The sequence below is a fragment of the Sphaeramia orbicularis genome, chromosome 18 (assembly GCF_902148855.1).
Source record: "Sphaeramia orbicularis chromosome 18, fSphaOr1.1, whole genome shotgun sequence".
Taxonomy (NCBI): Eukaryota; Metazoa; Chordata; class Actinopteri; order Kurtiformes; family Apogonidae; genus Sphaeramia; species Sphaeramia orbicularis.
In genome coordinates, this window is record NC_043974.1 from 20,016,713 (window position 1) to 20,041,744 (window position 25,032).

General features: G+C 40.2%; 1 protein-coding gene across 1 annotated transcript in view; it reads left to right on the forward strand.

Moving 5' to 3' along the window:
* Positions 1–23,274, forward strand: part of LOC115438585 (mitogen-activated protein kinase kinase kinase 11) — a 76,761-nt gene extending 53,487 nt beyond the window's left edge. Inside the window, exons 4-10 of the mRNA XM_030162286.1 lie at positions 433–608; positions 1,808–2,054; positions 6,800–6,916; positions 11,157–11,328; positions 12,106–12,218; positions 12,372–13,010; positions 16,217–23,274. Coding sequence (XP_030018146.1) covers positions 433–608; positions 1,808–2,054; positions 6,800–6,916; positions 11,157–11,328; positions 12,106–12,218; positions 12,372–13,010; positions 16,217–16,818 — 2,066 coding nt within the window. The 3' untranslated portion in view covers positions 16,819–23,274. The remainder of the gene's footprint in view (positions 1–432; positions 609–1,807; positions 2,055–6,799; positions 6,917–11,156; positions 11,329–12,105; positions 12,219–12,371; positions 13,011–16,216) is intronic.
* Positions 23,275–25,032: the final 1,758 nt, after the last annotated feature.

Here is a 25,032-nt window from a genome sequence, read left to right on the forward strand (position 1 = left end):
CATTGCAGGATATTCATTTGATATGAGACGTAAACATCCATATCAGTCAGCTATTTGCTATAATTATAAGGCTTCAAATCCGACTGAGTTTGTCAGCAGGGTGATATAATTTACCTTACTTCCACTGCTGATCAATGGAAGGATTATGGTGAATCACTGAGTGACTTCCTTCTTTCAGGGTCCTTGATTCAAGAAGTCTGTCATAAGAAGTGAAACTGTAAATTCGACACACACCGGGATTTGATTTTTCCAACATAAGCTCCTTAATACCTATTTTCCACTTCCATATTCCTCTTATTTGTGTCAGTGTGAGAGTAACAGCGGTGTATTTATGCTTAACAGCGTGCAGTTGTTGTTGAAATAACTCCATATCTGAAGTGTCACATTTCGTGCTGTAGCTTCAATCAGCTGCTTGTGTGGTTTGTGCGACAGAATGCTGGGACCAGGACCCCCACCGCAGACCGAATTTTGGCTCCATCTTGGCCCAGCTGACAGCGCTGGAGCAGCAGGTGAAGGAAGAGATGCCCCAGGACTCCTTTCACTCCCTGCAGGAGGATTGGAAATTGGAGATCCAGGACATGTTCGATGAACTCAGGGCTAAAGAGAAGGTAACAGTTGGCCTGTGATTCAGCACAACAATATCTGTTTTATCATTATTATTATTTTAGAACATCTGCTCTTCTCAGTTCCTTTTAAAATGTGAGGGGTTCATCTTTTTGTGTGGCCGGAACGAGCGCATTTTAAAATGTTGGCCACATTGAAAACAGTCTAAAGATGCATTATACTTATGTAGTCAAGTAGAGACACATTATAAATAAATTAACTGAACACACAGGTTATATTTTTGATAATAGTAAGTTTATTTTATTTTTTTCAATTTAAATTTTTATTCAAAACAGTCTCACAGCATATTACACCGGACATCATTGATACAAAGTGCACTGTTCTCTCTTTTTTTTCTTTGAAAAAAGAAAAAGTGGGTGTCAGTATTGCTCAGAAAGGGAAAAAAGTAATTTGTGAATCTTTGTTGCATGAATATCGTCATACATATATAGACTTTCCATTGGAATACGAAATAGAAGAGTGATAGGTGAAAATCAATGCTTTTCATGGTCATCCTACTTTTGCAGAATGATAATAGTAAGTTTAAATAAAAAAGAAACAGACTACATTAGCATTAGAATGCAGAAGTGACAAAAAAAGAAAAATCTACGTCATCATCATCATCTGTATCTCCTTTGTAGATCGATGAGGTTCAACAATGACTGCATTGTTTAACTTAGGTAGTATACCAGTACCAAAGAAAGTCAAGTGTGGACTTGCCTGAAATTTAACCTCAGTAAATACCTCATGTATCAACACCAGACTTTAAAGTAGTTTTAAAACCATGGCTGGATGTAATATTGTGACAAGAAATAAAAAAGACGACCCTCATCTCTACATTGTTTACAGATATTGGAGGAACCAGTCTTCCACAGACATTTTGGATGAATAATTTGATTTATACTGTGTTTAATGTACGGTATGAAGAGGAGCAGCTTTTAAATATGTGTGAAACCCTTGAGACAGAATCCCTGAGCATCTCTTTAAATGTCAGGCTGCAGTCATGTGTCGCTTTGCTATTAGCGCCAATGAAAGGTTTCATTACAGCTGACCTCTCCTGCAGATCATTTCACACCCGGGGAGTATCTTATCTTCTCTGTTTCCCAGGGAAGAGATCCTATCTGAACACTGTTGAGCCTCAGGGACACCTGAATGGGACCTGTTGACGGTGGACTTGTCCTTTCTTTCCTTTCCTTTCCCTCAGGAACTGCGATGCCGTGAAGAGGAGCTGAAGCGAGCGGCTCTGGAGCAGAAGTCCCACGAAGAGTTCCTTCGGCAGCGTGAGCAGCAGCTGGCCCAGTGGGAGCAGGATGTGTTTGAACGGGAACTCAGCCTCCTCATCCTCCACTTGAACCAGAATCAGGAGAAACCTAATGTCAAGAAGAGGAAGGGCACGTTCAAGAAGCACAAGCTCAAGTCCAAGAACGGGGAGAAGATCAGCATGCCCCAAGGTATGAGGATGTTTCTGTGCAGTTGTGTTCTGTCAAAATCAACTCTTAACTTGATCGAGTCAGCCAGCATCCACAACGAGGAATTCCATTTCAAGGGCCATTACTGGTGCAGTCTCAAGAAACAACAAAAACAGCAGCAGCCAAAGAGAGCAGAGAAGAGGAAGTGAGGGAGACAGTGATGTGGTGCAACCGTTGTAATGTTGTAGCCCTGCTTTGCTGAAAGTTCCCATCAGTGTTGGGTTTAACGGGTAATACTCTGGTATTAAAGCTACAGAGAAGTTCAACTTTCTCCTTATACTAAAACCTTTTACTAGTACTTTAATCATAAAAATGTCCAATAAGATGAAAAGCCGAAAAACATTTAGCCCTTCATTAGACGCTCTACTGCTGTTCTGTCATAGAACAGCTGCACAGGCTGCTGAAACCCAGTGCCAATATTACCCTGGCTTCTCTACAGTCAGTTTCTACCACCTATCCACCAAATGGCAACACAGATTTCAGTGCCACTTAAAAGGGTAGAAACAGCTGTGTGAAAAGAGGAATCACATCAAATTTAACAAAGCATCTGTCAATGCACAGGATATACTTGATAGCAGAGAGTTGGCAGTATTTATTTGGATTTTCAGGTGTGCTTTACATATTGTAAACAAATGATATTGTTCAGTTGGTTTAATTCAATTCAATTCAACTTTGTTTCTAGGCACATTTCATGCCCATGTGACCCCATGTGGTTCACAACAGGTATATACTGTAATTTCAGGACTATAAGCCACACCCACCCCGTCTCAAACGTCTCACTATCAGTTCATCGATGCCAAGCTTGCGTGCGGCAGCTCTATTTCCTTCTTTGACAGCCAGATCGATCATTAGCCTGGAAAACATAAATTAGCCGCATCATTTTTGAGCCGCGGGTTGACAGCGTGTGGAAAAAAGTAGCAGTTTATAGACCGTAAATTATGATAACATAAAAACATAATTAAAAAAAATAATAATTAGTTGGGTATGAAAACAAGCAACAGTCAAATAAACAGTAGAAGAAGGGAATGGATTAATGTCCCAGGCATCCCCCGTCTTTAGACCCTCCTTCTCAGCAAGGAAAAACTCCAAAACCCAGTAGGAAAAGAGAAACCTCAGGGAGAACCACAGTGAAGGAGAGGTCCACTCTCATGGATGGACAGGCTGTAGATGCACCAGGACTGATGGATGTCCATTTGCGGATGTAGTTCCAGTCTGTAAAGATGCAGTAGGGTGGGGGCACATGAGGGGGTCCATTTAGAGGAGGGTCTAAGGACGGGGGATGCCCTGGACATTAATCCATTTCCTCCATCTACTGTATATTTGACTGTTTGTTTTCATATCCAACTAATTCTGTAAAGCCCTGTGAGGCAACCTTGTTGTGATATAGGGCTCTATAAATAAAACTGAACTGAATTGAATTGAATAGTCAGATGAGACAGGTGAGGGTGGGGGAGGAGATCCGGGGTCGCAGGTCAGGACAGGACACAGATGAGTCACCTCAGATCTCGTTGTCATTGGGCCCCAGGCGGCTACAACTGAAAGAGTAGCCACCCCCCCAGAGGGGAGTGGGGAAAAGGGACACAGAGTTAAATATTGATGGACAGACTAAGTAAAGCATATATTGGAAATTGTAAGTACAGACAAAAGTGGTACGTACATGTATATTATCCACTTTTTCCATCAATCTTCACATGTTAGTTGCTGTAGTCTCATGATACAATTAAGTCTCTCCATGTTGTGAATTTCTTCCACAATGTCTCTCCAATTATTTAGGATAAGGGGCTTCTGTTTAAGGATTTTTAATGATGTCGAGCATCAGTTTGTAGTTTTAAAGTATCAGTTCAGGCAACATGTAGGCACCAGTAACTTTTTAGCATAGCTTTAGCACGTTACGAGAAAAAAAAACACAAGCAATACCCGTCTTGCTGTATCACATTCATCCTGCTGCAAGTCTGAATCACTGATATCTGCAGTGACCAACTCGCTCTTTTTCCCCTCTTGTTTTTCATTTCATACTCGGTTGGCTGGTGTTTCTTATGTGTCCTCGATTATCACAAACTCACACAGCCGGCCGGAGTTCACATCCAGTGTGTTTCAATAGAAGTGTGTGTGCGTGTTTGAGTGTATTTAGGGCTGAGCAAGCATGCGTAAATGCACTGTGTCTGTATATGTGTGTGTATGTGTGTGTGTTTGTGTGTGTGTGTGTTGTGGTTAGGCCTTTCCCAGCAGCAGCAGGGCGGTGATGTGGTGGTGGAGGGGGGGTTGATGAGAGGGGAGAGTGAGCCAACCACGCCTCGATACTTCCTGTCCATGGATACACTGCTGGCTGGCCTCTCTTGCTTTCTCACTCTCTCTGCACTCGGTCTCTCCCTCTTTCTCTTTAGGTATCCATCCCTTATCCTTTTTCTCTCACTCCTCTCTCCTGCAGTCAGTCTTTTTAGTCTCCCTCTAACCATATCTTTCTGGCGCTCTTCCTTTTTCTCGTCTCCTTTCCACCAATAGTATTATTATCTTTTCCTTCACCCTGTGTTTCTCTTGCACTTTTTGCCTGGCGGTAACATATATAGGCTGTGTGTAGGCTATTTGGACAAGCTTAAATACGACTTTTGGTCTTTTACCCCTTAATTTCATAAGAAACACAGGCTTTTCGGTGGCATCACAAATTGGACTAGCTAAATACACAGATTAGCCTGTTTGTAACAGGATAGAAATATATGTTAGCAACATGTCATGGTGCAGCTGTCAGTGCAGTTACATGTGAAATAAACATTAATCATTGCACATTAAAATTACATTACTTACATAAACCATCCACATTTGGGTCTCTGGGATTAATGGGAAATAATGGGACTCCATAAACACTCCATAAATCTTTGATCTTGATAGAATTAGTAATAACATACCTATGCAGTAATACAGTCGTGGAAAAAATTATTAGACCATCCTTGTTTTCATCAGTTTCTTGTACATTTTAATGCCTGGTACAACTAAAGGTATATTTGTTTGGACAAATATAACGATAACAACAAAAATAGCTCATAAGAGTTTAATTTCAGAGCTGATATCTAGACATTTTCCATGTTTTCTTGATAATAACCAAAATCACTTCAGTTCGTACATCAGTAACTATGGCATTGTACTGACAAAAACAGTGCTTTTAGGCATTCCATGTTTTGGTTTCTGTCTGTTTTTGTCATATGACCCACACAGGAGTTAGTACTTGGTTGCATAACTATTGTTTTTGATGACTTTTGGTGGTCTAATAATTTTTTCCGTGCCTGTATTTGCCCTCAAATTACACTTCAACAGTCCATATTCCTTTTGCAGTGGCATCATAAATTGAGCTAAATATACAGATTAGGCTGTTTGGAAAAGGCTAGAAATATGTGTTAAGAGTTATGTCATGGTGCAGCTGTCAAAGCAGTTACACATGACATAAACAGTCATTAAACATAAAATCCACATAACTTAAACCTTAAATATTTCTGTCTATATCCAAGGTTATGTAGTAATGGCTACAGCTGTCACCTGCTTTAGCCTACTAGCCAAATTGCTAAATTAGCAGCAGCTACAGCTATTAGCTATATGTCAGAAAGGGGAAATTACTCCATACGTCTTTACTTGAGTTAGTGATAATATGCCCTTGTAATAATATATGCCCTCAAATGACACTTCATTTATATAAGCTTTTGTTCCTTCAGTTCAGAAAGGATTGAATTATTAATGAACATAAATCACTTAAGTAAATAATTTTACAAATGGCAGGTTAGCTTAGGTTTAGCTGTGTTGCTTTATTTTTGATCACCAGTGGCAACTAACTAACAGTAATGATGTTAGTCAGTGCTTGTAGTTAAATTTATTTGACAATACATTGGCTTTAAAACACTGCAAAGGTGTTTTCAAAGAGCAAATAAATTCATGTGAGGTCCTAACTTATTAATTCAGAAATAAAAATAATTAAGTCCAGTGAAGACACAAGTACATCACGCATGCAAATGAATAAACTAAGAGCCAAAAACATGTATAGGCTACGAGTTAATGGGGGGAATAATTTTTCAATTTAAGGCCATGAACTTCTAATTTGACTGAATGATTTATTCAAATAGGATTTTTAACTTGCTGTTGGCACTGTTGCTGCTACTGCGTGCTAATATTTCTGCGTACTCTTAAACACATTTACTTTTACTGACAGAAAAGAAACAGACCTATTTATAGCCAAACACCATATCCTTCTGAGACCCATTAATGCATTTTTGTCCTCTATAGTGGACAAGAATTTCACAGCTTTACTTTAAAAGAAAAATAAATTACATAATGTCCACTGAAAAGTACATTATATTAAAAAAATGTATCTGAAAAAACTGTTGCATCATGCTGTTTCCAATAAAGGCATTTATTTAATATAAAATGGTGAAAATTTTTACTTACTGGGTATCAGGAGGTTACAGAAAAGGGGTCATATAGGTGAATGAAACTATATAAAGAATCACTCAGCTGTTTCCTGAGCTTTGTATTAAACTGAATATCAACTACATTGAAAGGCAGTATAGTATGTTGAAGTAAAAAGAAGGAAGCAAAAACAAAAAAAAGTGTTGCAACCTTAAAAAAAGCTGACAGTTGACTAGAAGATATGAATGTGAAATAGAGCATGGAAACCCAGCCCTGTCAGTGCATTATTCGGATGTATTTTCTATTCATAACATCTGTTTTGTATGTGTATGTTGCAGATTTCATCCATAAGATTACAGTGCAGGCATCACCAGGCCTGGAGAAGAGGCGGAATTCTCCTGATTTGGGTTCAGGGTCCTCACCTTCTTTTGGTCCACGGTTCCGTGCAATTCAACGTGAGTGAAGTCTTTTTTTTTTTCATTTTTCCTGTGGACACATGCACACAAAGGCACAGGTACACAGGTGCCCATATAGTGGGCTGACATTTAGAAAAATCAAACTGTGTAGGATCTCTTTCCTTCTTGCGTGCTCACACAGACTGTACTGCAACATTACATCTCCAGCCCGCTCTTCCAAATTCTCTCCTTTCATGTGCTCTCAACCACCCACTCGTCTTTTTTGTCTTTCCCTGTTTCCCTGTGGGCCCCCTCTCTGTTTCTCTCCCCCTCCCTGCCTTACCGCTCTCACTCTCACACACACCCTTTTCCCTTTTCAATAGTCTGTTCCAGTCCAAATATTATCTGACTTCCTCTCAGTGGCTCAGCACTTCTCCGCAGCAGCTTTTTTCCACTGCAGCCCCGCTCTGTTGCCCCCGTCCGCAGTTACCTTTCTCCTACAGTGGGGGGAGCCATTGAGCTGTATTCTCCATGCAGATACACTCCGCAGTTTTATATGCATGTAGTGGCTACAGTGCGGTTTGCTGAATTAAAAATAAGCAGGGTGGAATTCATTGCTCCAGTAGAAAGGGTTGAGAGGGGTTGCGACAGAGATTTACAATATTCTCCTGCTTGTCAGACTCTCAGACAAATTCCCTGAGATCATTTTCCTTTGGGGGGTGGGGGGGGTTAGCCAGTAGGTCACAGGGTGTCTTAACAAAACTCAAAGGAAATTTGTGGTGTAACACCAAGCTATTGCTTTTTTTTGTAAGCAATTACAACTGGGGTTTGACATAAAACCAGGAGTTGCAGTGAAACATTTATCTGTAATCGTGGCTCGTAAATCCAAAACATCTGCCAGCTTCATTTATTCATTAAATCAAGGGTTGGTTTTCTTTACCTCCTAATGACTCTTCTTAATGGCAATCACTAAGCCATGTTGTGTGCCTGCCATTAAAATGTGTTTAGTGGATGTTTATTCTTGTCCTCTTGGTAGCATGCAGTGATTTATTGCTTGGGCCGCCCAAACTTGTTTGTCTGGAGAACTACCAAATTGATTTGCGTATTGAAACCGACCAAATGATCATCTTGGAGGGAAATTCTCTCATTGTGGTTTAATTTTCTAGTGAATTAGATAAGATAATCTAACTATCTCTGGTGTCTACAGGAACCTTTTAAACTATGGAGCTGTAATAGTTAGCTTTTTTAGCTCCTCAGTAGGCAGGGAGTATTATATGTGCTGGCAGATTATGTATATTACCCTCTTTTATTTATTTTTTTCTGTCTGTGGGGGCAGGATTAGTTTTGCTTCTATGCTAGTCCTGTTTCGTATCCTACTTCCAGTACCTCTCTACATTTAGATTGAAATGTGTCAGTAAAATGTCTTTTGGGTTGTTCATATTGCAAACATTTTGCCTTTGGTCTATATTTTTGTTTGTAATGAGACTATTACATCTGCTCTGTGCACACGGGCCGAGTGATGAGCAGTGGAGCCGAGTGTGAAATATACAGAAATATTCCAAATGCCAAGATCTTTTCCATCCAAACATGATGACATTAACTGTGGAAAAAAAAGCTGTTTACAGAGCAAAATGTTGGATTTTTTTTTTTTTTTTTGACTAGGGTTGTGATCATGATGAAATTGCAAAGCTGACACTATCACTTGTCTTCTGCTCCTGCTTTGAAAATGCTGCGTTGATGAGTGATGTGAGGCAAAGTGCATCAGCCAGGCCTCAAGTGGAGCTGAGGCCAATGAAAATAGCCTGTCCATTCAGCGAGCATTTGTAATTTGTTCTCAATTCTAAAGAGGAAATGAAATGACACGAATGCTTGGATCAATAGAAATAAGCAGCAACAGAACTGAGTGAAAATAGTATCTTAAAAGGTTTCTTCTCAGTCGTCGTCTTCTTCGTCTTTGTCGTTGTCGTCTTCTTTATCAATTTCTTCAAACATCTTCTCTGACAACTACTGGTCGGATTGATTTTAAATGTTATAAAATTTAAATACATATATGTAGCTTCCTTGGGACAATGTCTACAGAGTTTCCTCACAGTTTTGAGAGATTTTGATTTTTTTACACATTTTTTAATTATTGGGTCAGGTCAAGCGGTGACACAGTTACATGTTTGGTGTTCAATGGGCTCTAACTTTGTACATATATAACCTATATCAATGTGTGTTACATATTTCAGTAGGTATTTGTAAGTACTTGAATATAGTAAGGATGATGATTGCATAAAATCTAATTTTTGACCAAAAATGTTTTAAAATGTGCTCTGTAACACGGTTTCATCAAAATGTCACTGATTTTGACAAAGTTGACACCAAAGTGCTTCACATGCAATTACCACAGAAAATTCAATTTGCCTATGACGTGTTACATAACACTAGTGTGTTGATTCTCGATGTGGTACTTTTTATGCTGTTGTGTATTTGTGCATGCTGTGCCACATTTGTCCACCAAAGCCTTCTGGCCATAGCAACATAATTGTAAGGCTATTGTATTCCAAAATTACTAATATCTACCAAAATATTGGTCTTATCAACTTGCCATTTTCGTTAGTCTGTTCCTCGACCAAAAATACTTAAGTATGCCAAACTGCAACAGTCAGCTCTTTCTGGGTTTTGTGTGAATTCCCAGACACACATATATGCACACAGAGGCCACTAGGGCTGTAAGAAAATATCGGTTCTGCAATATATTGCGATATTTCATTTCACAATACTGTATCAATATTAAAAAGTACTGTATCGATATGTTTAGGTATTTATTCAAATGCGGATATTGTGGAGGTTAATTTTTGTTTTTCTTTTTTGTTTATATTTTATTTATTATTATTTAACACTCTTTTATTCAATAATGTTAGTTCCTTTGTTGGGACTGAACTTAAATAATGTTCTGATGTTAGTTATGAACTAGTAGAATATGAACATTTGAACAGGATCTTAAACTGTAATGTCTGTAAAACATAATTTCAGTTTTAACACAGGAAAATTTTGTGATATAGCATTAGATCCTGTTCTGATCAAAAATAAAAATGTATTTAGTATTTGGGCATATTTTGGGTGTAATTCAGTTCTTCAAGGAAATAATTATAAAAAAAAAGAAGAAACAAACAAAAAATTGCCTTTTTTAACAGTATCATGATATATCGTGATATATCGCATCGTGATCCTAGTATTGTGATTTGTATCGTATCGCCAGATTCTTGCCAATACACAGCCCTAGAGGCCACTTGGCTTTTATAATATAGATATTAAGCTACACTGATGTCAAAATTTCAGAAAATGTATTGGAAACTTTTGGACTTATTAACACAGATCTGAAGGAGCACAGTTTCAATTCTTGATCCTTTTATGATGTAAGGACCAATGCGTCTAGAAAACAAGTCAAATATTTTTAATACAAAGATTTATTATACATCACATTAATAAACTAACAAATGAGTGCATACAGAAGAGGATAAGAGGAACTTATGGGCCACATTTTGGTGGCTCATAACATGGAAATTCTTAGAGATATCAATATAGGTATTATTGAGCACTGATAGGAAGTCATATATGGACCTTCTTTTAATTTGCTGAGTTATCCTTCAGTGAAAGAACCACCCACTTCTACTGGGAGATTGATCTCCTGCATTAGGACCACAGGACTCTAATATAGTTCCAGAACCTGACAACCTCACAAAGGGAAGTTGTCATTGATTCTTGATTGAACATGACATTGAGATACAGAGCCATTAGTCTTATTTTTTGTGTGTTAGATTGAGGATGTGTCATCTGATACAGAAGGGTGTGATTGGATCTGTACGCTCCAAGGTGTCATGGCAGGAAAAGTGTTGTGTATGTTTTCACACCTTTAGTTTAGTTTAAATGAGTTGTGTAGTGTTGGTGCTTAGTGTGAATGGGAGGTGGAATTCAACTTCCACTCTGCATTTCTTCTCATCCTCTTTAAAGTGACTGTGACTTCTTCTCAGGCTTTTCTTGTATGAACTATATGCTTAAGACATTCTCTACATGAGGAGGACTTGATCTTTGCAGCAGTGCGATTACATAAAGCACATTCGGGTTTCATGAATTCCACCTCTAAGGAGTCAAGTAAAGGTCACTGTTTTGGAGATGATTGCAGACTGCATCTATTTGTTAGTGAAATGCACCTTTTTAAAATTGCTCTCCTTGTTGGAATACAGCTGAGTTGTGTGTATACTGATTATATTGTAGCAGCTAAATGGTATTTACTTGAGTCTGTGTTTCTCTGCAGTCAGTCCCAGCGATAACAGCAGGACGTTTGGTTTGAGCCCGGTCTGGCCCCTAGAGACCCCTTCTCCAAAACAAGCCAATGGAGACCTAAGGTTGGGCCCCCACTGGAGGCCCCAGAGCCCAAAGAGTCCCAAAAGCCCTAAAGTCCTACGCTTGAGTCCCCAGGAAAGCAGGTACACACCTTTATTTTCACTTGTTTCATGTTCCACAGCCACATATAATCAGATTCTCTTTTATTAAACTAAAAAAATTGCCAATAATGTGGACATTTGCTTGATTACATAAAAATAGAAGCCACTGCAGAACCACCATAGGCGTTAAATTTTATTACAATTAATGAAAACACAGTTATTTAAGATGAACTTGACATTCTTAATTTAATACATTGAAAAACTGTCTCTCACTGCAGACTTAATCCTCTGCTTGCTTATTATGCAAACCATTGTTTTAACTTCTAGGTTGAATGTAGCTCAGTATGATCTGGTAGATCAAAGACAGTTACAAGACATTTCTTCTTTAAAGAAAAAAAAATGTTCTCAGTAAATCTTTTTTTTTTTTAACTCTTGGAATTCCTGCTTTGGGGTGTAAAAGTATCAGAACAATACTATACTATTATCAATAACAACAGTATCTACTGTATAGATTCTCAGACATGTATAGATTTCCAATTTATAGTTTACATGTGAAGATTTCTGGTTCATTTCTGTTGTGTTAAAACCTCCAGCCACTAGGAACAATGTTCGAATAGATCTTCTGCCGTGAACTGAGACAGGAGGTCGTGTAAAGACACACAGTTGTAATTAGATTAGATTAGATAAATTAGCAGATTAATTAGATTTACAGTGTTACAATACATTGAATTATAATCCCTGTGTCATATCATTTCCACATTCTTGCCAATCCATGGCTTCAGTGTTTATCTTCTTTTTAACCCGTCTCATGGTTTTCAGCCTGTCGATGAGAGCCAAGCTCCTGGAGTCGGACAGCAACGAGAACGGAGAGTCCAAGGACAACTTTGAGAAGTACAGACCATCCACACCAACCCCTCTCCCTGCTCAAAACGGTAGGCAACGCCCTCTATCACCAGCCTAACCGTTATAATTCACACTGGCATGAGAGTGAATTATAAATAGAAACTAAATGAATTATAAATGCAGAGAGGCTTTTTCTCCTTCTCTGTCTTTTTAAAACTTAAAAAACCATTTTCTGTGTGCAGGCTCCTCAGTGAAGGACAGCTTGCGGCTTCCTCTACCTCAGGGAGACTCGGGCAGTGAGGAAGGGGGTTCCTCCCCAGCTGGCTCCCCCAGGCCTGAGAGGGGTTCCCTCAGTGGTCTGATTAAGAGCACCCATCGGGCCCTGCTGGGTGGTGGCTCCCTCCTAGCGTCTGTAGGACTAGGGCGCTGTCTGGACATCCCCCCTAGGGTGCCCCCTCGAACTAATCCCCCTTCTCTTGGGGAACGTACACCCTCCGAACCAGAGATCTCTTTCCCAAAGCCCCTTGTGTCAGACCCCCCTGTAGTGGACGACCTCATCACTTTCTCAACCTCTGAGCCCCTTCCCAGACCGCTGGTGGATCTAGCTCTGCAATACCAAGACCTTAAGCCCTTACCCCTGACACCACCTCCACCAAACCCTCGTGAGAGGAGCGGCCACCGGACGCCGCAGACTCCCCAGACTCCCCATAGTCCCCATAGTCCACAGAGTGTCAGGACCCCCCAGCAGGAGAGTATGGTCAGCCTTGGGGAATGGGCCCAGAGTGTGCATCCCACCAATGGGGAGTTGGGCTGTGAGGCTTGGGAACACCGGTCTGACCGGAGGAGGAGGTCGAGTCAGGGCCTGCACGCTTCTCAGTTAGGTCAGTAGGAATCTAACCTTAGAGTTAAATCCTGATAAATGTGTAATTTTCATCGTAAAGGCCCATTTTATTTGGTCGCCCATCAATGACATCATACCCCATTTTATGGCATTTAAATTCACTACCAGCACTCATGACTACTGACTATTTCATTAGACTCAAATTAATTCGACAAACATGGTGAAAACAACACCTCCTATGAACCATACTTAACTACATTAACTACTACTATTTCTTTTACTATAGTTTGAATTGAAAGATCCTTAGTGACAGATACTACTTATTAGCATGTCTTATTCAGAGTCACAGGCAACATTTCAGAGTTTTCACAGACTGAGAAAAGGTCAGACAGGTTGTTAAACAAATGCTGTTGACATCTTCTAATCATCTGAAAATCTAGTGTCCTTTACTTCTGTTGGACTCAGAGAATGCTTAACAAAAAACGTGTTACTGTGAACAGTGTCGGGCAGCATGTAAGAGTGTATGAAGTTTAAGTCAGAATTTAAAAGGGGGTAATCAGACTAAAATGACATTCTTGAAATCAGTCGATCATGTAAAGGTACAACATATAATATGAAGAAGATTGCTTTTTTATTTATTTATTTTATAATATGTGAAGGAATCATAACGTGGCTTGAAACAGTGCATCTACCTGGACTGTATTGGCTATTTTCTTCTATGATATGAGTCTGTACAGTGATTTAACTCTGGGTCTGTGCCAGACTTTCTGAGGAAATACTTACATTTACACCTGAAAGCCTCAGTGCCTGTGTTGTACTCCTTTACAGTGATATAACAGTTCAACACTGCCATTAGCTTAAAAATGGAGCTCATTAACGTCAACATATAACCAACCCCAGCACAAACTCGTACGTAAGCACAAAAGCACTATATGTTATTCATTGTAACTATAAAAGGCATCAACCATTTTCTCTAAGGGCATGAAAAATTGTATCTTTGAAACATCTGCTTGTTTACATGTAATTACACCCTGTAAGTGTTCATATGAGTCATGAATTATGTCTCATTTAGGTGTGACAGCCTCATTCGCACGTTGTTAAATGCAATAATAATGCAACAGTGTCAAGATAAACCCACGGCATTTAAAATGTGACTCACTTTGGATGTATTCTTTAATCTGAAGTGAAATGTGAGTTAAAACAACCCTCCCAACGCTGACTGAATATTATATGCCTATAAAAGTACAGGTAGGGAAGATTACAGGAAATGTCTGAATCTAAGTGTTTTTTTTTTTTGTGTTAGATCCGATACCAGACAATCGTATATCTCAGCCTTGAATTGTGACAATCATTTTTTAATCCATCTTGTAAAAATCCCCAGGTCCCCAACTTTTAAGAACAGCCTCCACTGCAGATTGGATCCATGATTTAGTTTTTAATTCATCTGCATTTGCTTCATTTGCATTTCCTCAAGCACTAGGCATGTTTTTGGAGGCCCCCACACTGAAATTGGATCCAACTGTTACCTTGAATATACTTTCTCCGCATGGCAATGTTCTCTTGCACTTCTTACCGAATTATTATTGTTCCTTTTTAACAAGATCTTTTTTGGCACAAGGGAAGCTTCAATGCTGCACAAGCTTTTTCATTTACATCAAAGCTTGTCTTCAGCTATTTGCATATCTCAGGTAACAGCTGGCCCTCCATACCTCACTGCTAATACTTGCTAAGCAAAGCCAGCATCCCAATCTTCTGTTGTTTTTCCTCTTTCAAGTCACAGTTTCTTTTTATTGCAAAGTTGCAGATGAAGGCAAAACATCAGGCCTCACAGCTGAGGTCATGGAGAGAGAGAGCGCTGGATGGGAAATGGCTCATAATCTACCCTTGACTGCTGATGCAGTGTCTTTCAGGCTAATTCCCTACATGATTTTGAGATTCAGCTCTAGGCCGAACAGTGCATCTTGGGTGTATTTCCTCTTTAGTTTAAGACTGCAAGGCAAATGTGTACATATATTCCACACTGAAATAAGCATGACACATGATAAAATATCACATTCAAGAGCGATTAGCATACATTTCCCCCACAACATGAGATCTGAAAATAGCCAAAGTACAGTTCTCATGGGGCATATTTTGACTTTTGTTTCAATTCATGTCAGTGATATGTTTACAGACGTGATCTATATATTTGCATATTGGCACGTTTTTCCTTTACACCGCATTTCCACTCTAAGAGCCATATGCATTTCTTAGAAGCACTGACACAGTTTGTAGCCGTAATGACGGAGGCGTGGGCATTGGTTGTTTTAAGAGTGAGTGGGCTTTACGAGGGTTTTAAGAGTGCCCTCTGGTAACATTTCACACTCTATATCGGGTCTGTTTGACTCACAAAGCCTTGGATTCTCCACAGAGAGGTTCCTACAGCTTTGCCCCCAGGTACTGAGCAGACATGCCTCGCCTGTTCAGTTGCTAACAGCCGTACTCTCACAAACCGCATGCGCTCATTACATCAGGGTGCAGAGGCAAAAAGCCACACATAATTAAACAGAGAGTGTTTTAGCTAAACATCTTATTATGTTTATTGACTGTAATGACTCAGCCTCAGATGCATAGAGAGAATGCCACAAGGTTGCTGGTGGTGAATGCGCACTGCAAAGAGAGATGAATTCAGAGGATTCCTGTGCTGGCGTTTTTCGGCTGCTCTCATGTGACTCTTGATTGCTCTTTCTTGTCAGCTGAAAAGCTTAGCAGCCTTAGAGCATTGCTGTTGATGTAAATAATGCCATTTGGCAGGCACATCACATTTGGAAATGGCAAATGTTCATTCAAGCCGATTTATTCTGAGTTTAATGTTCTTGTCACTACTAATTTATACTTGCTGTTTGCTTCTCTAGTTATGCAGTGCTACGGTATACTTAATTTGGACTAATTGCCTCGGTATTTGGTGTTATGATTCATTTCTTTGCAAGAGTAATGTATGACTTTGTTTTTGTCTGTACAAAATTCATTACACAGGTTTTTCGGTCTGTAGAATATGAGAGTGTAAACGCAGATTTCAGACCAGAGAGCAATGCAGAAAAAAGCACCAGGGTAACAGCACAGCCGTTAAAGAGTAAGAGCAGATTAGCAATTAAAGCCTCCCCAAGCAAGAAACTGAAGGATGGAATATTAAGGTTAATATGTTTAATATTCACTCTAATCTCGTTTTATGTCATAATGAATTATTTTTCTTTCTGTTGTTTCCAGTTTTGGACCTGCCATTGTGTCAAGACACGCAGGACTCTGACGACAAACCTTCAACTCCCTTTTCTCTACATCCCAATCCTGGGCTGTTGAGCCCCAAAACCCGCCGGCTGGAGGTCAGTGTCATCCCTCGGCCTCGTCCCTCTCCCATCAGACCCCGCATCGACCCCTGGAGCTTTATCTCAGCTGGTGGTGGGAATTCAGGGGGCGGTCGCAGCCCAAACCGCCAGGACAACACCCCTCTGGGCTACCAGCCCTCTCCTACCAACCCTTTCACCAACTGTGACCCCTTCCCTTCACCAGACTGTGATCCTTTTGCCCTCAAAGCTGACCCCTCAAGTGGCTCAGACACGCCCTCGCCCTTTGACCCCTTCTCAGCACCCTTTCCCACCTCCCGTTCGGCCCCGTGCTCCACCAATGGCTCACCCACACTGCCCTCATTTCGCATTGCTCCCCTCAACCCGGCCGACTCGCCACTCATCGACCTGGGATGGGCAGGCTGCGGAAAACCCCTGGATGGCACCAAAGAGAGGGCTCACCCCCGCAAGACACTGGGGCTCAAGCCCTTCAAGTCCCCAACGCAACTCAGAGACGACAGATTCTGAATCTGATTCTCACTTGTGGTTGTTAAAACTGCTGGTTTTATCACAGCATCACAGTCCAGGAAAATTTCCACTACGTCATACATCTTACACGAGGATTTGGAATCTTAAAAAAACAAAGCAAAAAAAATACAAAAAACACACAGCCATCATTCAACTCACTGAGGGAGGTCTCCCAATGGGAGTCCGGTCGTTGCAGGGCCTATTTATATGCCAGCCTGCTGCTTTGGAGACCAGAAAGCCAGTGAAAGCCAGTCAAAGGTGGTACATTGGATTGAGGGATAGCTGCCTGTGAACCAATAGCTGGTGCCCACTTCATTCTCCCTCTCTATCTTTATGTCTCTATCTGATTGAAGGAGCAGAATACAGATCACTAGTCCCATCTTCAGAATCTATCAGACTGCTCATATCACTTGCTTTCATCTCCCCCTACCTTTGAAGCATTGTGACAATGCAGAGGTGGATAAAGCGACTTGCACAGCTTCATCTGCCTCTACCTATCTGCAGACTGAAAGCATTCAGGACAAAATTGGAGTGCCTTATTTCGTGAAGTGTTTTAATATACAGTATATCTTTTCAAGGTTCCTTGAATGGTTAATCTGGTGCGTAGGGAAGATGCTAAGAATTTGGCTTAAATTTGCAAAGCAGCTTAGCATTGCTGTGGAAGAAAATGTTGTTGTGTGTGCATGTGTGTCTAGACTCATTGTTCTAGGAAAGCTCACTGCTTGCGTCTTTTTTTAAAAACAGCCTGTTGCATTATGGGAGAAAGCACTCAGAATGGATATTCCAAGCCGCTCACAAAATTCAAGACTAAACCATGACCCAGGCATTCCACTTGGAAGCAGATAACATTCCAGTCACATTCCCCGGGAAATGCCAGGGATTGGATGGATTCATTCAGCTGGCAGGCAACAGAGCGCAGGAAACAAGACGGGGGAGCCCTCTGCATTCCCTTCATATGCCAATGAATGCCACTGTGACAGTGTAAGAGCTGGGGCAAAGCGTATTTGCAAATTAGTTGTTTTTAACTCCCTGGAGTGTCAGATAGATGGGATTTACCACACTGGATGACAGAGACAGTGTCTTCAAAGATCAGATAGTCAGACCGTGTTTAAAGTTAACTTTTCATCTTTTTTCACGAGTCCAGACTGACTTATCACCACCCATTTGATATTTAATGAAGGTTCAACCAAATACATATTACAGTATGTTGGCAAGGAATGTAGATTTATACATTCAGTCTAGGAAAGTCCCGGAAGTTCCACAAACTCACTTCAATTTCTGAAGCCCAGTTCAGACAAACTGGATTATAACTCCTCTGAATTAACAGAATAGATGGGGACATTTCAGCTTATGTTTTTTTATGTTTTTTCCTTTTCATCAATACTAGAAATGCAACTGTAGCTAGTATTTCACTATCACTACACCACGAATTATATCCAAGTCCGATATAGAGTGAAAAGTTATTATATCGTTGACATGGAAGTGATACATTGTCTTGTGCCAAATCATAAGTTCAAAGCATTTTTTCCCCATCATGAATCTTTGGTTTGAACTGGGCTGTAGATAACATGTCTGACAGTTTGTTTTTTCAACCAAACTAGCCTTCCACCAACCTTTTATCTAGAGTATTCAACAGCAATACTAGCATTTGCTGAATTCTCCTTTATTTTACCTCTTTCACACTGCAAGTTTGCAAATTGTAGCCTGGTTTTGCAAGGTAAAATAGCAAGGGCTCCTGCACTCTTGTTCCTCCTGCTTGGTTGTATATCCATCCTGAAATACTTAAAATACTGGTAGGATCCTGTGAATTATTGGCCAAACACATCTATGATTTAATGCTGCAGAGTGAAATCTAACCTGTAGGTAAAAAATATCATTTTTTCTACCAAGAGGAGCCTTAATAGACAAATATGCACTGCAGCTGCAACTGGAACAACACTTGGCTCTCTCAGTTTCAGTTTACTTCACTCTAACAGTGATTAATGTTTGTATTAATAGCAATTTGTTCTGGCACCTTTTCAGGGAATTTTTGCAGAACATCCCGGGAAATGTAAGAAATCTCAAAAAGTGGCAGGTTGAGGGAAAGTGGCTGCAGCAAAAAAAAAAAAAAAGTCATCACCAAATAATTCCTAGAATATTTCATGTGTAACATCACAAACTGACGATGCATGGCAGTACCCAAGGGTGTTTTTCTTTACTGCCAGTTCTCAAGCATGTAGTCAATTTACAAAAGTAGTGAAGGTCAAGCATGTGAGCAACTGAAAGAGACCCCTTTTACACATGGCACAAGCTTGAGCTGTTTCCCTGTTTTACGAGGTACAAATGCTGATTGGCTTCACAGCTGACACTGTGTCATTGACAGACAATAAGGGCTTTGTACTGACGAACAGCGAAAACCTCATTTCCAAAGGGGAAAGCGTTGTGATTAGCCTAATAATCCTACTAACGAACAGAGGAGACTGATAGTGATAATTAGCCTCTTGATAAGAGCAGAGACCGTAAAAAAGCGTTCAGATATTTGGCTAATTAATTTACCCTAACATTGCCAATACGCCCTGTGTCGTCTGCATAAGGTACATATTTTCTGCAATAATTCCAGCTTGATTTAAGTATTTTTTTCCCCCTACATAGACATACTCTGCTGTCTTTCCATCCTCCTGTTCTTTTTCTCCATTGCCACCGGCTGCTCAGCAGCTGGCTGGATGAAATCTTCACTATTGAGGCTCACCTTTCTCTACGTCCTTCCTCCTCAGGTGTTGTGGGAGATAGCTTTCTCTTCTCTTCTTTCCTTTCTTTATTTTCTTCTCACTCCTACACTTCTACCTTGCTTCTTTTTTCTCTGGAAAGTTTTCTTTGAGGCAGATTGTCCTGACACAACTGAAAGTTCAGTTTAGTACCAGCTATGTTTCTATTTAGAGGGGGTAGTGTTTTTTCCTAGTAGAAGGCTCATTTACCAAGAGGTGCTCATTTTACAACAACAAGAGAAGTGTTGAAATTGAAACAGGAGCTTTATTGTATATTTCTACTGCACAGTGTCTGCCTGTTTATTACATAAGGGACATTTAAGTCATAATACTTGGTGGTGTAGCATCACAGAGAGGCTGATGATGTTGGAAGTAGTTTAATATTGTAGAGTTATAGCTGTCACCCTAAGTACCGACAATATTAGGCAGAAGGCATTTCTATGAAAAGTGGGCTCAAATGTTGACTTTGCAAAAATGACCAAACTTTTCAGATGCAGCTGTTGGTGAGCACTATGCAACAAAAACAGAATCTGAGCTTCCTCAAGCCTTGGGATCATTCATAATTTGCATATTTTCCCTGCAAAACTGGAAAAAAAAGATTCAAAGATGCTTTAAAAAATTAGATTGTAACCTAATGTGCAAGGTCTAAAGGGTTTCATTAAGCATATCAGGTTATCCTATACAATTATAGACTGTCAGTAAAAATATTTTTCAGCAGATTTTTTGCAGTATCCGCATAATGTCACATCACCTCCTGTGACTTCACCTCTCGTAACTAGAGATCGCACCCATGAGCAATGCAGGCCTTCCTTTGCAGTGTTTAAAAATAGGACATTTAATGTAGGATTTGTCCCACTCAGCAGTGTTCCCTGCTTTCCTCTGTGCCTCAGACTTCACACTGACATTTTCCAGAAGTGACAAGTGATGTGGTTTTGCCTTGTTTCTTCATGTCAACACACAAAGCCACAAGAGCCATCCTCTGATAGTCATTAGGCTCAGATAGCTGTTATTGTCAACAGAGCTCCGTGAATGGAAAAAAGGAACAAGGAGGAAATTGAGATGATTGAAAGGTCTGGCAGATTATTCCTGTCACAAGTTCACTGATTGTGTCAAGTTCCTTCTTCAACCTACCACTCAGGCTTCTTCTGTGCGTCTCACCTCTACACTTTAATTTTCCCACCGACCTGATGCTGTAAAGAGTTGGCTGCTGTTCTTCATTAAGTCTTGCACACATTAGGTTATTGACTTGATAATCTGTTACCGGCAATCACAGCAGTCACTTTGCTTTTCACACATGATTAAGCTACAGCCTGAAGTCGAGGTGGCGTTTTTTTGTTTTTTTTTTTTAAATATATACTCGGTGTTGATACCTGGAAAGAGTGAGAACCCTCCAGATTTACAAGTACACCCAGGTTAGAAATACATTGGAAAATATTCTTTTTCTTGGGTAAACAATCACCTGTATGTCAGCCCTTAAGGAGTAATGTAAATCAGGCTGAAGTTTTTGTAGGGTGAACGAGCAGGGCACATTTCAGGAAGCCTGTCGTGGATGTGGACGTAGGATTTTTTTTGATTTGGGCTGTCAGTTGTAGGAAATGTAGCTGCCAGTCTTCTGGTGGAGCTGACACCCAGCACTCCAATAAAAAAAAAAAAAAAGTCCTGATGACTTGTTTGTGATGCTTTGTTCTTCCAGGCATCGCCACATCCGTCATTGCAAATCAGCGTTCTGAGCGCATACTGACAGGGAGGATGGAAGGGAATTCTCTACAGCGGAGTTAAATCAGACTGATGCCTGGCCACCGGCGTCTACTTTCGGCCCCGTAGCGGTGGGGAGCAGGCATGATTTGATGATCCTAATTCAGAGTTCAAGCTCAGACCAATGGCCTTAATCAACGAATGGCAAATGCTCAATACATAACGTGAATAAAAGCTAATGAGACGGCACTATGGAAGAACCTGAGGCCCTGACCCTCATCATGCTGAAAGGTACTTGTGAACAGTGGTTTTGTTTTAGATTTTCAGAGGTGAAAAATCAGAGCCATTATCCAAAAGAGAGAGGCAGTGGAAAAAAAAAAGTCGGTGCAAGTTATTTCCAGTGGCTTTGTGAGAGCACTTAGTGTTGTCTAATGCAACAATCATTCGGGGTTACACACACATTTGAAGCTCAATTTGGTTTTGTGAACAGCACATATGCTAACATCCATACTAATGATCTGATTTAGCCTGATTAAGTCGTTGATTCAGCTGTACCAGCACTCATTCCTGATAGCGTTGAAGATTTGCATTGGACTAATAACACTTAAAGAGCATACAGGTGGAAATAATGGCACTATCTGACCTTTTATGTAACCTGTGATTTGAAGTTTTTATGTGAGAATAACATTGACTCTTCAGCCACACATGGGAAAGTCTGAGTCTTTCACTGCACAGACTTCTGTGTAAACGAACCAAACTGCAGAGGAGAGACGCATGAAGCCTGGGTTAAACTATCATCGTATTCTGAAGTAACAGAGCACAGTGTGACTTTGAACACCCCCGCTTCTAGTATTTGACTTTTACAAAGCCATCAAGTCATGTCAGAAGGGGACTGCATGTGGTAAATTACTGCAGCCTCAGTTAAAGCATGCCTTCTCTCCTTCATGGCTACTGAGAAAATTGGAGAAGGCTTCAACGAGGATGAAAGAGAAAACTCAGGCCGAATAAATGTCACATTTATTTTATTGATGACATTTTACCATGGCAGGACAGTTAAGAGTAAATTTTCAACTTGGAAAATAGAAGGCTTAGATTTTCAATGGCTTTGACCACATTTACCTTTGTTGCTCTTGTTCGCTTGTGCTCAATTAAATGGATCTTACAAATATACTTGTTTATCAGTCCCATTTCAGATATCACAGCCAGCCATAAGCACTAGAGACACTTTTGTGGCTCATGTGAAACTGGCCTTTGTTTGGCACTAAAAGGCCAAGACCAAATGATCAAATATGACCTTTGACCATACAGGACCTGCAGACCCCTATAGGGACATGGACAAAAGCCATGTCTGCAAGAGGTGCCTCCAGGTGTGTAAACTAATGCTCAGTGTGAATATTATGTTTAATTCTTTTCCTTCTGTGCCTCCAAGGTCACCATCTGCTGTCCTCTTCTTTTTGTAACAACGACTAAATGGACATTAGCCCTGAAAGGATGGTCGATTTGTTTTAAGACCACAGTGACGGCTCTTGGAGAAGGCTGGATCTCTGTTTAGAAAATAAATATGGATTTTTTTTTTCCTGAGGTTATTAAGTCTAAGGCCCACACTCATCCCCCCCCCCCCCCCCTCCACTCGACAGCATACAGCTGCAACGCGGTTGTTATTATTGTTCTGCCTGGCTATTGACACTCAATTACCTTGTGATCTTCGTACAATGAAAGGTGTTCAATCTGTAAATTTCTGTTTCTGGAGTGCTGAATGAGTGTGCTGCAAAACAATTGGTTTAGTAAACAGCCCTTGTGTCTCAAATATAGTGTGCAAAATGAGGTACTGGCAAAGGCTAAACTGTGTTTGCAGATGAAAGAAATGAAATAGCTGAGCTTTTTGTCCTTTTTATTAATCACACTATGTCATCCTGCATACAGTATGAGTGCATCAGCTAATTCTATGTGAATAGCAAATCAGAAAGCCTGTGTATAACACTGTTCGACTTGGGTTAACTAGCGTGGTGGATAAAAAGACAATCTATAATTAACTTGGCAAGTTAGCTCTGAGAATGCATTACTATTAGCATCCTTTTTACAAGTGGCTGAAGTGAACGCCGTATCTCTTTAATGGAGCATTTTACACTGGTTGAGCATGGTTACATAAAAATTAATGGTGTGTAGCAGCTAACATGATAGCGTGCTAGTATTTGGACTTAACATTCCTCTTATAGTGGCAGTGTTTGAAAGGTTTTTAGTGTCACAGGGTAAAAATCCCATGATGACCTTTCAGCATATTGTATTAAATGATGTGAGAAGAAACAAAAATTCCCCATCTTTTTATGGACTATGTATTCAGGCTGTAGAAAATGTAGCCCGTGACACAGACTCTGACCAATCACAGGTGTTTTCAGGCAGGTAGGCGGGTTAAGTATGTGACTGACAGCTGTCGTACGTTACTATTACGCATAACTGATGTGAATCTGTTCTGCTCTGTGGTGCTTTTCCATGAAATGGCATTAGGTTCATCTTTCTTTAAGGTTTTTTGATTTAGACAAAAAACAAAAACAGCTGCAGCAAGAAGGCATGTACTGTCAAATTCTGGCCTTTTTTTTTGTCTTTTCTTTTCTCCCTGCAACATTAAGTTAAATAATCAGAAATAACAAATGAAGCGTGAAATGTTACACTTTGTGCATCGAAGCTATCCTGAACATCCAGACAGAATCCTGAAGTAAGACGCACCCCCGATGCAGTTAGGCACATTTAATGTAAACACCTTAAAGGTTAAGTGGGTAAGATTTACATGGCTCTAACTACAGAAATGGAAAATAATGCTAATAATAAAAAAGAAAGGTGTTTTCATAGTGCATGCAATTTCTACTACCACCTTCACATAGTTGATATTTCTACAGTATTTCAGGTCTGACTTCCTGTTGTTGTGTCCAGTGTTAAGGTGTAGTACCACCTACTATGTTGTAGCTATTAGCTCCTTAACTAAAATGCCTAGATCGAACAAAGCAAACAGTGGCTGTTATGAGAGCCTGTTGTGTTTTTCTCAACACTATAGCAGAGGGTGAGGTACACAGTATGTACCTGGGTGCAAACTGCAGCTTTACCACTAGGTGTCACAGTATCTTGCACGTTGAACCTTTAAAAGTCGCGTCAGGAGGTCTCTAATGTGTTTGACCTTTACATAAAAATGGCTTTTAACTCTATATCTGTACAAATGAGACTCTTCTTTTAATCACCGCGGCCCACGGATGTGCTACGCTTTCTCAGATCAGACTAGGACTGCTATCGACTCTAGTCCTGATTAATGCCCTTAAAGCAGAGATATTATTCAGGCTAAAGTGTTTGACTGAGTGTATTTAACAGCGGGTGGTCTCTTTCAGGTGCTCAAGCTTGGGCTTAACTACATGAACTCTAAATGATCCACAGAGGCAATTTGGAACGGTTAAAATGGTACAAATCCCCATGACTCAGTGGTCAAATCTTTTCCTCTCACAGCATCACAGTACTGTAAAAGGCTTTTCCTTCTGACAGCTTCCTACCAGCCAGCTAAGGACATTCACAACATTTATATACAGGGGGGAAAAAGTGGATATTTATAAACGACCATCTTTCTACACACTGGATTAAAACTTTTGCTCTTTCAAGATGGCCATGGACACAATCTACATTAGGATGATGGATTGATTGCTTCATACGAACAAAAAGTTTTCACTGGAGTATTTAAGATTTATGTATGGGTGCTTCACATGAGGCAGATTAATTTTACATTCCAGGTCTTCAG